Source organism: Sorex araneus, chromosome 2 (assembly GCF_027595985.1).
Source record: "Sorex araneus isolate mSorAra2 chromosome 2, mSorAra2.pri, whole genome shotgun sequence".
Classification (NCBI taxonomy): domain Eukaryota; kingdom Metazoa; phylum Chordata; class Mammalia; order Eulipotyphla; family Soricidae; genus Sorex; species Sorex araneus.
The window spans coordinates 232,537,333-232,551,418 of record NC_073303.1 but is presented as its reverse complement, the minus strand read 5'-3'; the positions used below and the strand labels follow the sequence as shown (position 1 = coordinate 232,551,418).

At 57.5% G+C, this 14,086-nt stretch overlaps 2 protein-coding genes across 2 annotated transcripts; one reads left to right on the top strand and one right to left on the bottom strand.

The window, feature by feature from the left end:
* Positions 1-29: 29 nt before the first annotated feature.
* Positions 30-3,938, bottom strand: DDX49 (DEAD-box helicase 49). The gene is made up of 13 exons (XM_012934529.2): positions 3,783-3,938; positions 3,373-3,496; positions 2,750-2,835; positions 2,541-2,662; positions 2,203-2,390; positions 1,978-2,118; positions 1,796-1,871; positions 1,535-1,611; positions 1,366-1,463; positions 844-918; positions 585-673; positions 431-502; positions 30-352 (listed from the first exon to the last, which is right to left on the bottom strand). Exons 1-13 carry the CDS (start codon positions 3,895-3,897, stop codon positions 194-196), a joined length of 1,422 nt encoding a protein of 473 aa, XP_012789983.1. The 5' UTR covers positions 3,898-3,938; the 3' UTR covers positions 30-193.
* Positions 3,939-4,185: 247 nt separating this feature from the next.
* On the top strand, positions 4,186-7,312 carry COPE (COPI coat complex subunit epsilon). Its single transcript, XM_004616645.2, has 10 exons — positions 4,186-4,349; positions 4,796-4,858; positions 5,106-5,206; positions 5,320-5,472; positions 5,836-5,889; positions 6,054-6,135; positions 6,265-6,420; positions 6,796-6,864; positions 7,056-7,130; positions 7,211-7,312. The coding sequence occupies exons 1-10, from the start codon at positions 4,224-4,226 to the stop codon at positions 7,256-7,258; spliced, it is 927 nt and encodes a 308-aa protein (XP_004616702.1). The 5' UTR covers positions 4,186-4,223; the 3' UTR covers positions 7,259-7,312.
* The last annotated feature ends 6,774 nt before the right edge of the window (positions 7,313-14,086 follow it).

Here is a 14,086-nt window from a genome sequence, read left to right as displayed (position 1 = left end):
GCTCTCCCCCTGAGTCAAGAGACCACTCCTGTACAAACACCTGCGGTTTATTTCGATCCTCCTGGGAGCCGCGACCCCCAAACAGACCCGGGCTGGTGTCACCTGCCCGGCTGGCTTGGGGGTGTTGTGGGGGAAGCAGGAAAGGCACAGTGGTGCCTGCGCACAGCCTCAGGGATCTTCGGGGGGCTGGGGGTCAGGGCGGGGCTTGGGTGGGGTCAGGGGCAGGGGCCGAGGGAGGGCGCCCGAGGCCCCCCTTCTGCTGCAGCGTCCTCTCCACCTTCTCCTTGAAGCGCCGATTCTTTTGCTTGATCTTGGCAAGCTCAGCTTTGCGCTTGGCCTCCAGGTCGGGGTCCTGGTGGCGGGAGGGCAGGCCGCAAGGGCACTGTGCAGAGACCGTCCCCCAACCCCAGCCAGGCTCCAGACCACTCACCTTCCCCTCCAGGATCAGCTGCTTCCGCTTGTTGATCTCCTTCTTCTGGTCAAAGTTGGCCGCCTCCAGTTTCTGGGGGAGAGGGAAGGCAGAGGCTGTGAGGGAGCCCCGTGACGGAGGGCACCCTGCGTACAGGCCCAGTGCCCCCACTCACAATCTCACACTCCCGCCGTGTCACGTTGACCTGCGTCAGGATCTGCAGCACCTCGGCCTCCTCCACCTCCAACTCCTCCAACTTCTTTTCTGGGGCAGGGGTGGTGGGGTGTCATGCCGGGTCATGCGAGGTCACGGGGTCAGGCGGGGGGAGGCTTGGGGATGCGTCTGGCTGCAGGGTCAAGCCCCCTCCCCACCCACAGGGGCTGTCTGTGTGCCAATACTGAGCCCAGGGGAGCTCAGCATCTCCCTCCACTCACTGATCTGCTCCTCGATGGCATGGACCAAGTGGATATCATACTGGGTCACCAGCGTGATGGCCTGGCCCTGTCGACCTGCAGGGCACATACACTGAGGGCAGGTCCTAAGCACCTGTGAGCCCAGGGCACCAGTTGCCCCGCCCTGTCATAGGCTCTCCCACTTGGCAGGGTGGGTGCACAGCTTTGGCCTCACGCCGGTGACCTGGGCTGAGGGTTCCTGAGCTCTGGGGCACCCCGGCTCCACTACACAGTCCCAGAGCAACAGAGACAGGCAGGGCCAGTCCACCTCAGTGTACCTGTCTGTCCCCGCCCAGGAGGGGACAATCCCTAGGGGTTGCCCACTCCCTGCCTCCCCATTCCCCTGCCAAACCTTATGGTGGCAGGTGCACCCAGACTCCACACCCCAGGGGCACCATGTCATTCAGTCATGCAGAGGGCACCCAACTCCCGTGGAGAGGCTGGGGGACGCCCCACCTGCCTTTTTGAATGGGGTCCCAGCCCACAAGCCCACCTGCCACTGACCTGCGCGGGCCGTGCGGCCGACACGATGGATATATATCTTGGGGAGTCCGGGGGTGTTGTGGTTGATGACCACCTGCACCGTGGGGATGTCCAGGCCCCTGGAGGAGAGGCTAATCAGAGCCACAGACTATGCGGGAAAACTGAGGCAGGACCTGCCCAGGGTGCTCACCGGGAGGCCACATCTGTGGCAATCAGGATCCGGTAGATGCTGGATTTGAACTTGGCCAGGGCAGCAAAGCGCTCCTTCTGCAGCAGGAGGGCGGCTGGTCAGCCCTGCAGCCGGGCTCCTGTCACCCGCTCAGGCCAGGAGGGGTTGGGGTCGTTGGGCAGAGAGGTTGGGGGGGGAACCCAGACAAACGGCAAAGGGGGAGCAGCTGAGAGGGACGCTGCACGCAGGCAAGAGCCTGGGCAGGGCCGCCCCACCCCCCACCTGTTTCATCATGGAGTGCAGGGCCACCGTGGGGAAGCCGAACTTCCGGAGCATCATGCACAGGATCTGGCAGGTCCTGGGGGCAGGGGTGGAAGCAGAGGTCTCAGCCTACGTCCCCGTGAGCAGCCCCTCCATCCCAATGGGGTGGCTGGGCAAGGGGGGGTTCGAGGAGCCAGGCTCACTTGCACGTGCTGGTGAAGATGATGATGGCCCAGTCCTCATGCGCGTCCTGGAAGCGCTGGACGAGGTGCACCAGGTACGCGTCCTTGACCCTCTCGGGCACCAGCAGATAGCGCTGGTCCAGCTGCTCCACTGTGCACACCCTGCAGGACAGGAAGGCCAGCTGTCCCTTCCGTAGGCCAGGGCCCAGCCCCGTCCCCCGCCCCCGGCCCTCAGCCTGCACTCACGGAGCCTGAGCCTCCCAGAAGAAGGGCTGGTTGGTGGCCAGGCCTTGCAGCTCCCTGAGCGTGTCGGTGAGCGTGGCACTGAACAACAGTGTCTGCCTGCGCGCCGGCACCGCCGCCAGGATAACCTCCAGGTCTGCCGTGAAGTCGGTACAGCCTTGCTCCAGAAGCCGGTCGGCCTCGTCCATCACCTACAGTGCCATGAGGGGAGGCGGGTGAGCTGGGCCCAGCCCGCCCCTCCCCCATCCCCAACTCTGCACCAGCCTCCCCCACCTCACGCCTTCTTGGGTAGCCTCTGGGCTCATGCTGGCCTACATGGACCCACAGTCCAGGCTACATACCAAGAACTGGATCTTCTTGATGCTGAAGGTGTTGGAGCTGTGGAGATGGTCAGCCAGGCGACCCGGCGTGGCGATGACCACATGGGGCTTGCGGGACAGCTCCAAGGCCTGTGCCACCATGTCTGCAGGCAGAAGAAGGGCAGGTGACAGACTGGGCGTATGGCCCAGTCTTCAGGGTCCCCAGCCCAGGGCCACCGGTGCCCCCATACCCATGCCGCCAACGATGATGCAGTCTTTTAGGCCCAGAGGCTTCCCCAGGACACGGAACTGCTCAGCAATCTGATAAGCCAGTTCCCTGTTGGGGCAGAGGGGCCGGCTTGGGTCAGATGGAGATTCTAAGATGCCCCTCCCCCCCTCCTACACCCTGATTCTCCTAACTCGCCCTTTCCTGTTCACAGCCCCCGTTTATGGACAAGAGCTGTCACTGTGCACAGGTGGTCCACTGCCCCCAATCTAGCCTCTCATCTGTCCATGCCACCGCATTCATCCTCAAAGCCTGAGACCCCAGCGTCAAATTCCCTCCTGCTCCCAGCTTTCCCACCCTCTGCCTGGAACTCCCCCTCAAGCCTTTGCCAGACCTTCACTGACACTTTGCCAGATGCCCGCCCCACACACACCCTCCCAGCAGCCGGCACCAGCCCCCCTATCCTCACTACCTATGTCGCACAAGCTCTCCACACTAGGCAGCTTAGGAGCGAGACGTGGCTATGACTTTCACGAAAAAGCAGCTTCTCTCCCCATTGCACATACCCGTCCCTGTGGTTCTGACAGCCAAAGGTGTTTGCCCAAGAGAACACAGCAAGAACAGGCAGCATTGGAGGGAGTTTCTCACCTGGTGGGTGTCAGGACGAGGCAGAAGATGCCATAGGGGTCCTCCGACAGCTTCTGCAAGATGGGCAGGACAAAGGCTGCCGTCTTGCCACTGCCCGTTTTGGCACATCCCAGGCAGTCCCGACCTGGGCACAAAGCAAAACAAAGTCGACAGGACGCAGACGAGCCCTGCGATCAATACGGCGAGACCTGCTCAGTGATTCCACATCTAACCGCTCATCAAGCCCACCCACTGCTCCCAGGCCAAGATTCAGACATTCTACAGGGACTCACGGCGAGCCAGTCGTCCGGCATGAATGTCACCACTGAGAATTGGGCTTGCCCCTACCGCCTCGCAGGGCCGGCCGGGACAAGGAAAGAGAGGAGGAAAGCTGGGGGGCCGCGAAGGCGACGTGTCCTGAATCCACTCACCCTCCAGAATGGCGGGGATGCAGCCGAGCTGCACGGGCGTGGGCTGCTTCAAACCTAGCTGGTGACATTGTTTCACCAGCCACGATGACAGCCCGAGCTCCGCGAAGCCGGCCATACTCGCCGCCAGCTGAGGGAAAGGAGGCGTGAAGCCACGCTTCCGGCGCGTGCCGGTGACGACACGGAAACCCTCGCATTTATTGGGCTTCCTAAGCGGTCCCGCCCACTTCTCGCCCCTTTTCCCTGAATCTCATTGGCTCACGGGATCGCCCAACTACAACTCCCGAGACGGCCTGCGAGACTCGCCTGCGTCACAGGTCAGGGTCTCTCACTGGCTCGTCGCTACAACCAGACCAAGTAAACTACATCTCCCGACATGCCCCGCGGTGGCCCTCGCTTCCGTCCGACGTGTCCCTCCGGAAGCGGGAGGCAGACGGCAGCGACATGGCGCCCCCGGCTCCAGGCCCGGCCTCTGGCGGCTCTGGGGATGTGGACGAGCTGTTCGACGTGAAGAACGCTTTCTACATCGGCAGCTACCAGCAGTGCATCAATGAGGCGCAACGGGTGAAGGTGCGGACGCCCGGGGGACGGGGCGGTTTGCGCCGGTTTCAGAGACGCCCCCTTCTTGTCGCCTGCTGGACGGCGTAAGCGTTCGGAATGCCCCGCCTCGGCGGGCGTTTGTTCCTCTAGAGTCCACATATGTGGCACTGGCTTAGTGCCCAGTGTCCACAGCCCCTCATTGCCTGTCCGTCTGTGCCTACCGGGGGCGTACCGGAGGGAGGCGTCAGACGCCTGAAAGCGCTCAGCTGGGTGGGAGTGGCCGGGGCAGCGGCTGTCATGCCCGGCGGAGGCCAGGCGGGAGCCCTTCCCACCCGAGAGAGGCCACAGGGAGGGATGGGGTGGGCGCGGGCGCGGCGGCTTGGGCTTTTGCTAGGACAGCGACCCGGTGGAGTTTGGACTCCCTTGTGGGGAGGCTGCCGCCAGCCGGGTGAGTTTCCCGTGCCCCGTCTCCGCAGCCGTCCAGCCCGGAGAGAGACGTGGAGCGGGATGTGTTCCTGTACCGCGCCTACCTGGCCCAGGTGAGCCCCTGGAGGGCGTGGGGGGCTGGACCAGGCACTCCAGCCACCGGCTGCGAGTGCCCCCGCATAGCGGCTGTGATGGGTACTCCAAAGCCCCACATGAGCGTGTCCGTGTGCAGACACGCACCGGCTGCAAGGCTAGGGGAGCAGCTGGAGGGCCTGAGTTGTCCCAGGGACTAGCCATCCCACGAGGCCTGGCGCGAGTGCCTCTGCGCCCTGGCTTCGGGCTGATAACGTTCTCCCGCAGAGGAAGTTCGGTGTCGTCCTGGACGATATCAAGCCCTCATCCGCCCCAGAGCTGCAGGCCGTGCGCATGTTTGCCCAGTACCTGGCCAATGAGAGCCAGAGGTGAGGGCTGCACCCTGCGGGCGGAACCCTAGGCCCTGTTCGTGGGAGGGCAGGGGAGGGGATGGGGAGGGTCTGCCTGCCCACCAGGGCCCTGAGCTGCTGCCACCCTGCAGGGATGCCATCGTGGCCGAGCTGGACCGGGAAATGAGTAAAAGCGTGGACGTGAGCAATAGCACCTTCCTGCTCATGGCCGCCTCCATCTACTTCCATGAGAACAACCCAGATGCAGCCCTGCGCGCCCTGCATCAGGGGGACAGCCTGGAGGGGTAATGCAGGGGAGACAGGGCAGGGTCCCCCTGAAATCCAGATCCCTGGGGGGGTTCGAGCGGTACTCCTTGCATGTGCTCCTTCTCTCCTGGGGCCCCAGAGCCAGGGTCCAGGACCCCAGCATAGGGTGTGGCTGCCAGCCCCGCCCCCCAGCGCAGAGACTCGCCCACCTCTTGGTCTGGCCAAAAGAAGAAACCCACACTTGGGGTCCCAAGACCTCAGGGTCAGTGATGCTGTTCAGCCGAGGTGGCCCTTCGGTTCCCGGGTCCTTTGCAAGGCAGAGCTGGGACTCCTGAGGGCATGGATCGTTTGGAAGCTGGTCCCCCTGCTGGAGGTGACCACTGATGACTCGTGTCCCACAGCATGGCCATGACGGTGCAGATCCTACTGAAGCTGGATCGCCTGGACTTGGCCCGGTGAGCCTGCCCGCCTCCCACGCCCCTCTCAGCACCACCGCCCTGGCCTCAGTTTCCCTCTGGGGCAGGCAGCTGACTTGTTATGCAGGGTCTGGTGGGTCCCAGGGTTTGGAGATGGGGGTCCCCTGTAGGGGTGCCCTGCTGAGCCCCTCGCCCCCACCCAGGAAGGAGCTGAAGAAGATGCAGGACCAGGACGAGGACGCAACACTCACGCAGTTGGCCACCGCCTGGGTGAACCTGGCCGTGGTGAGTCCCGGGACGGCATGTGCCCGGTGCTCAGCAAACCTGTGGTCCAGCTGGCCCCATAGTGACCATCTCAATGGGGCTCCTGGGGTCTGGGTCTCGCGGTGCTGACCTGACAGGCTCTTCCCTCAGGGTGGTGACAAACTGCAGGACGCCTACTACATCTTCCAGGAGCTGGCCGATAAGTGCTCGGCCACACTGCTGCTGCTCACGGGCCAGGCCGCCTGCCACATGGCACAGGGCCGCTGGGAGGCTGCTGAGGGTGCGCTGCAGGAGGCGCTGGACAAGGTGACCACAGCCCCTGTGCATGGGTGAAGGGGACCCTGGCAAGGCCCTCGTGTTCCGCCTTCCGAGCTGCTGGCCGTGGACTTGGGTGCCCCCTCATTGGCCCAGTGGCTGAGATTTCACCCCAAGGACTTCTTGCTGGCCTCCCAAGACCCGACTGCGGTGACCCCCAGCTGGAGGGGACTGGCAGGGAAGCTCGTCCTAGTGTGCTCTTGTCATTGCCCGGGGCCGAGTGGACACTGAGCAAAGGCTTCTGGGTTGTCCTGGACTCCGCCCCCTTCAGTCTACAGTGGCGGGTGCTGGCCCAGGAGCAGAAGGACTGCTGGAGGGGCGTGGGGCAGGGACAGGGGCGCTGACCACGCCCCCTCATGCTTGCAGGACAGCGGCCACCCTGAGACACTTGTCAACCTCATCGTCCTATCGCAGCACCTGGGCAAGCCCCCTGAGGTGGGTTCTGGGGGCCCAGGGGAGCCATCCTGATGGGTGCTCCTACTTTCTCCCAGGTGTGCTCCCCAAGTCAGGGTGTCCTGAGTCCGGTGTCACATTGTGCCCCCTCCCTGAGGCCTCACATTGATTTGGGGGTGGTGGGGGACCCCAGCCCCACACAGTGCAGCCCATGTCTGGCTGTCACCCCGCAGGTGACGAGCCGGTACCTGTCCCAGCTGAAGGACGCACACAGGACTCACCCATTCATCCAGGAGTACCATGCCAAGGTAAGGCAGGCACCAGGGGAGCATGCCCTCCCGCCCCTCAGCCCTTCACCTCCGCTCACACCACTCCTTGCCCCCTGCAGGAGAGCGACTTTGACCGGATGGCACTGCAGTACACGCCCAGCGCCTGACCCGCACCTGAGCCGCCTTCCTGCCAGGTCCCCCAATAAACATCTCTGCCACCATCTCGGCCTGTATGTGTCTTCCTTCTGCACTGGGGCTGTGCCCCTTGATGTCGCTGGCCAACCCCCCGGGCCCCACAAAATGTCTCGAGGCTTCTGCAAACTGCTGTGGCCCGACCTTAATCACGGGGGTATTAAGGCCCCGGCCCACAGCACAGCGGTTAGGGCACTTGGTTCCCAGGGCAGAAACCCACGTTCGATCCCCACTGCCCCTACTTTGGGGGGTCGCACAGCTGAGTTTTGCTCTCTGTGGAAGAAAGGTGTCGAAGCAGGTTTTGGTCTGTGAACCCCTAAGTTTGCCGTGAAGCAACGCAACTGAGCGTTCATTTGGATAAATATTACTTGGATAAACTTTTTGGATGCATTTTGGATGGACACATGGAGAATGAGCCTAGTACAGACAATTTCTTTCCCAGGGGAAAGACTGCAACTTCCCGTGAGATTTTTTATTTGGGGGCTTGGGGTTGTCACCCCTGCCAGGGCTCTGGGGTGCTGAGGATCGAACTCAGTCGGTCACGAGTAAGGCAAGTTTCTTTTTTCTTTTTTTCTCCTTCTTTCAGAGCAAAGCAAATAGCAAACAAATGTGCCAGTTTGAAAGCAAATGCACTGTCTCTGGCCAACAGCATTGGAAAGGTTTCCTGTCATGGGGTCCACGCCACACCACACCCCACATGCCCAAGGGTGCCGCTGCCCAGTCTTCGAGGGGGGGGATTGAAGTAAGAGCTCAGGAACCCCACGTTTGGGATGAAAATCTGCCATCAAATGAACTGAGGTGGCCACTTGTGCTCTGGTTGGTTTTATTTTGGGTCACACCTGGTGATGCTCAGGGTGTTTTTCTGGCTCTGAACTCAGGAATCACTCCTGGTGGTGAGTGGGGACTGTATGGGGTGCTGGAGATGAAACTCAGGTCACCCTAGTGCAAGGCCAGCCCCTTTTGTGCTATGTTGCATCGCCTCAGGCTGCATGCTTGACCCTTAAGGACTCCCTGGTTAACAGTGAGGCAAACCCAAAGGTGGAAATTTCTTAGAGGAACAGCCTGGGGAGGGACGGAAGCGCCCACAGCGCCATCTCGTGGCGTTTCAGGGGAGCTGCCGGGCCGACTTTCCCACGCTCAGATTTCCAGCCCTTGGGTTTGCTTCAGGGTTAGGTACGGGGGTCTTTAAGGATCAAGCCAGCTTTGAGTTCAGAGAGCCAGAGAGCGTGGGCGCGGGACACAAGCATTTAGTGGCTGAGAGTCACCTCCCCAGGACGGTCAGTGGCCACAGATGAAGGAATGGGGAGACAGGCTGGTTGTTGGTCAGTTTGTTTCTCTCTCCTCCCTTAATGGCTTCATTCTCTCCTGCGGTGTATTTATTTTCTTCCCCACCTCTCTCCCACCTACCTCACAGTGCGTTATTTCCCCCTCGCCCTTCTCACAGCTCTATAGAAATCATAAAGGGTGGGGGTACACATAGGTGGGGTTGAACATTATCATAACGACAGACATATCTGGCCCCTCCTGCAGGGGAAGTTCTTCTAGGAGATAAACTCAGGGACAAAATCTCATCTGGGGGTTCAGCACTCCAGATTACTAGGAGATCCGCTCAAGGGTGGGATTCTATCCAGGGTGTATTGCTTTCGCTATTCCTCAGCGAGTCATCCATTTAAACAATCATATTGAGTGCATTTCTAATATTTCTAGTCATTTTGCATGAACATAGTAAGAGAGATATTAAGCTCGAAGAGTGGCTCTTCCTGGGGACATCTCACTGTATATCTCAGACTAGAGTCCTCAGGCCAAGCCAGTCTTCCCCAACCCCAGCAGGTTACTTCGGTTACTTCTTTTTGGGTCATGACAGTTTGTTCCATGACCATGCTCTTAACATTATTCTTAGCTTGTCCCTTTTACTTGCCCTGGGTCCATCCTTGTCCTTCGCTAGGACCCTCCTTCTGGGGGTGTTACAAAGTAAGGCCAACTGAGGCGTAAGTCAGGTAAATATAATGGATGCCCATGAGTAAATATTATTTGAAGTCAATTAACTTCCATGTTACAAAGCATAGCATCAACTGTCTTCCTGTGTCTATACAAAGGGACATTGCTAAACCATGCAAATGACATAAAGGAAAGAGAAAAGCAACATAGAATGGAATTGGGTGTGCCTCAGGGGCACTGTGATGGAAGTAACTAAATAAAGATAAGCTCCCTGCGAAGAGCAAGGACAACCCAATGTTAGAGGATCCTGGGCTCTCCATATGGTCCTCCAGTCATACCAGGAGTGATTCCTGAATGTGAAGCCAGGAGTCACCCTTGAGCATCACTGGGTGTGGCCCCCAAACCATAAATGAACACAAGGAAATAAAAACAAAGCAGCCTCAAATCCCTGACTTGGGAGGTTCTGGGCTATATCTTGCTTCCATGCCCCTCCTCCTTGTAGAACAGGGTTGGGGAACCCTCAGAATGTGGGGTGATTGGGTGTGGGGTTGATCATAAGAGTAAACCTTTCTGAAACACTTCGTCAGATAGATAGCTAAGTGGGTTCAGAATTTTTCTTGTTCAAAGCAAAGAGAAAGACAACAAAAAAACCCAAAGCACCTTGCCTTGCTTATGCCAGATCAGGTTCGATCCTCAACACCCCTCATGATCCCTGGAACTACGCTGGGATGACCTAACCAAAACCCCAGAGGAGATTCCCACCTAAGTTGGGATGGCAGAAATCAAACCTGGTTCTTCTGAGGGCAAGTCAAGTGCCTTCCCGGCCCTGCTACTGCTGCACTGCCTGAAAGAGCATAGGAGCGTGTTTGATCCTTAATTACCCCATACCTAACACTGAAGTGAACCCACGGGTGGAAATTTCTTAGAGAAACGGGCCTGGGGAGGGACAGAAACACCCACAGCGCCATCTCTTGGCATTTCTGTGGAACTGCTGTGGCCCGACTGTCCCATACTTAAGATTTTCAACCCTTTTCTTTGCTTCAGTGTTAGGTCTGGGGTCATTAAGGACCAAGCACGCAGCCTCAGGTGTTGGATCCAATACAGAGCCGGGAGTGCGCTTGCCTTGCACTAGGCTGGCACAGGTTCGATGCCTGCCATCCTTACTTTTGGAGGGGTATGTAGTTGGGGTTTGGGGTGGTTACCCCAGTGTAGTTCTAAGGATCATGACTGGTTGAGGATTGAACCTGGTCTGCCATGAGCAAGACAATATTATTATTATTTGTTGTTGTTGTTCTCTTCCCTTTGAGCAAAAAAGTTCTGAACCCACTTTGCTATCTCCCTTTGGAAAGGTTTACTGTTATGGTCAACCCCACACCCCATCACCTCACATTCTGGGGGTACCCCAATCCTGTTCTACAAGGTGGAGGGGGGCAAGATATAGCTTTGAACCCTCCAAGTTGGGGTGAAGGGATCCAATATCAAGGGACTGAGGCTGTTTTGTTTGTTTATGGTTTGGGGGTTCTCCTGGCTCTGCACTCAAGAATCACTCCTGGCGGTCATTAAGGATCTAGCACTGACCAAGCACAGGGCCGGAGCAATAGCACAGCAGGTAGGGTGTTTGCCTTGCACATGGCTGACTCGGGTTCGATTCCCAGCATCTCATATGGTCCTCTGTGCACTGCCAGTAGTAATTCGTGAGTGCAAAGCCAGGAGTAATCCCTGTGCATCGTTGGGTGTGAGCCCCCCCGCAAAAAAAAAAAAAAACCGGATCAAGTACACAACTTCTTCGGCCCCCTGCATCGATAGCAGAGCAGTTAGGGCTCTTGCCTTGCATTCAGAGGAATCTGGCTCATTAATAGAGTTCCCATACGGTCCCCCAGCCATGCCAGAAGAGATTCCTAAGTGCAGAGCTGATTCTGGCCTCCAAAACAAAACAAACAAGAAAAGAGCCTCAGTTCCGATGACCACTGATTCCTTCACATGCAGATATCGGGACACCGAGTTGAACCTTGCTCCCACACCCCTCTTTCACGTAGAACAGGGTGGGCAGCACCCTCAGAACTGTGGGATGGTGGGTTGGGGGTTCAAGAAGGCAGAGTGATTTTACAAAGGTGTTCAAGCCAGGGAGAGAGCACAGTGGGTTCAGAACTTGCCTTGCTCAGAAAAAGGACCAAAAATTTAATTAAATTAATGCAAAGGGGCTGGAGAGATAGTACAGCGGCTAGGGCATTTGCCTTGCACACAGCTGACTCTGGTTCAATTCCCAGCATCCCATATGTCCCCTGAGCACCGCCAGGAGTAATTCCTGAGTGCAAAGCCAGGAGTAACCCCTGTGCATTGCTGGATGTGATCCCCCCAAAATAATTAATACAAAAGAGAAAAATAACTTACCAGGGCTGGAGCAATAGCACAGTGGGTAGGGCATTTGCCTTGCACGCGGCCAACCCGGGTTTGATTCCCAGCATCCCATATGGTCCCCCAAGCACTGCCAGGAGTAATTCCTGAGTGCACAATCCAGGAGTAACCCCTGTGCATCTCCTGGTGTGACCCAAAAATAAAAAAATAAAAAAAAAACTTGCCTTGCTCGTGGCAGATTAGACTCAATCCCAGGCACTCCTAATGGTCCCCAGAACGCTGCTAGCCCACCCTGACCATCCAAATAAAATTAAAAATCTGCAGCAGAAGTGGCATATGATGTATTTACAGGGAAGGAGACTGCCCTGTCCTTGGTTCATTATTGCTGTGTTAATATTCTTCATAAGGCAATGCTGTTCCTTTGGTGGCAAATATGTTCACCTCAAATTTGTGGAGGTGCCGGAGCTAAATCTTGTTTTGGCCACCCTTCTCCATGGAGAACAGAGGACTTTAGGACTTCTCATATTACAGGTACTCAATATGCCAAAAACAGTAACAACGACAGTCCTCATTCCCCTGACCCTGAAAGAGCCCCCCAATATGTCATCAGGCTACACTAACACACGACAGGGATGGATGGAGATGTTACTGGCACCCACTTGAGCAAATCGATGAACAACGGGGATGACAGTGATACAGTGATACAGTAATTATGTATTCTTTCTTTCTTTATTTATTTTTGCTTTTTTGGGTCACACCTGGCGATGCACAGGGGTTACTCCTGGCTTTGCACTCAGGAATTACCCCTGGCCGTGCTCAGGGGACCATATGGGATGCTGGGATTTGAACCCGGGTCGGCCGCGTGCAAGGCAAACGCCCTACCCGCTGTGCTATCGCTCCAGCCCCAATTATGTATTCTTTAATCAAGGAAGAAGCAGGAGCCTTGGATGAGGCTATCCAGGGTGGTTAGGTCACTCGCGTAGTGTGGGGCTGACCCATGCTCAGTCCCTGGAACCGCATATCGTCTCCTAAGCACCGAGTTCGAGTGCAGAGCTAGGAACAGCAAATTCCCCCAGCATCACTGATTGTGGCCCCAAAACTAAAAACAAAAAGACCAAAGCAGCCTTTATACCCTTTTTTTATATATATTTAAAAAAAAGAGTATTTTACTTGTGTATTTTTTTTGGTTTGTTTTGCTTGGGGGCCATACCCGGCAGTGCTCAAGGCTTCCTCCCGGCTCTATATGCTCAGGGATCACTGCTGGCGGGGCTCAGGGAATCCTATGGGGTGCTGGGGATTGAACCCAGGCCTACCCCATTCAAGGAAAGGCCCCACCTGCTGTCCTATCACTGGCGCGGCTTCATTTCCTTTGACATCAGGTCCCTTCACCCCCAACTTGAGGTGTCCCGAGCAGAATGGTACTTCCACCCTCTCCTACACATAAAACAGAAGATCATGGGTGGACATTTCTTAGAGAAAGGGGCCTGGGGAATGACTGAAACGCCCCACAGCGCACGCCATCTTGTGGCGACTTGGCAGAAGTGGTGTGTTTAGGTTGCCCTGTCCTAGACATTCCTCCCAAGCCCCCCCCCCAGCAGCAGTTTCTTCACCTCAGCCTGTGTGTGTGGGTACCTCACCCCCTTTCCCTTCAACAGATAACAAGGGGTCACAGGCTTTGGGGCATTTGGGCAGGGGAACCTCCAAAACTTCAGCAGAGGGGAGAGGGGGAACCCTCAAAAATGTGGGGTGATGGGTGTGGGGGCAACCATGCCAGGAAACCTTTACAAAGGGGTTTGCTTAAGCGATATGGGTGCAGTGGGTTAGGAACTTACTGTGCCCCCCCACCAATTGCAGTGGGCCCCCTAAATCCCGCCAGAGTCCGGAGCAGACCCTGCGCTCCGCTGGGGGTAACCCAATCCCCCTGAAACACTCAGAAACCAGAGTCACTTGCTGGGAGTCAGCATGGGGGGGCTGCGGCGGTGGGCGAGGATGGGGCTCCCTCTGCAGAGAGCTGAGGGCCCGAGAGCAGGTTCGGGAGGAAGGGCGTGACCAGAGTTCATTTTTATTCTTTTTTTTTTTTCTTTTTTGCTTTTTGGATCACACCCGGCGATGCACAGGGGTCACTCCTGGCTCTGAACTCAGGAATTATCCCTGGCGGTGCTCAGGGGACCATATGGGATGCTGAGAATCGAACCCGGGTCGGTCACGTGCAAGGCAAACGCCCTACCCGCTGTACTATCACTCCAGCCCCATTTTTATTCATTTTTAAATTGAAACAAAGTCGTTTTTATTGCATGGAACTTTCTTAGAGAGATGTGGGGGAGAGAAAGGAGAATCGTTAAAGGGAGAACACGCGCTTCTCCTGCGGGGAAAAGCGACAAGGAGCGAGAGCAGCCAGGGGTAAAACATCCTTGGGCAGTGCGGTTGCGGGGGGAGGGGAGGGGGGCTTTCAGAAGCGGGGTCAGGCCGGAGCGGTAGGACTGCGGGAAGAGTATTTGCCTAGCCCCCAG

What these genes read in the sequence shown, in the direction of transcription:
- COPE (XM_004616645.2), top strand. Translation starts at nt 4,224, where the DNA reads ATGGCGCCCCCGGCTCCAGGCCCGGCCTCTGGCGGCTCTGGGGATGTG. An exon ending in GATCGCCTGGACTTGGCCCG is followed by an intron (nt 5,890 to 6,053) that starts GTGAGCCTGCCC and finishes GCCCCCACCCAG; the next exon opens with GAAGGAGCTGAAGAAGATGC. An exon ending in CCTGGGTGAACCTGGCCGTG is followed by an intron (nt 6,136 to 6,264) that starts GTGAGTCCCGGG and finishes CTCTTCCCTCAG; the next exon opens with GGTGGTGACAAACTGCAGGA.
- DDX49 (XM_012934529.2), bottom strand. Translation starts at nt 3,897, where the DNA reads ATGGCCGGCTTCGCGGAGCTCGGGCTGTCATCGTGGCTGGTGAAACAA. An exon ending in CGGCCGCACGGCCCGCGCAG is followed by an intron (nt 919 to 1,365) that starts GTCAGTGGCAGG and finishes TGTGCCCTGCAG; the next exon opens with GTCGACAGGGCCAGGCCATC. An exon ending in CACGGCGGGAGTGTGAGATT is followed by an intron (nt 503 to 584) that starts GTGAGTGGGGGC and finishes CCTCTCCCCCAG; the next exon opens with AAACTGGAGGCGGCCAACTT.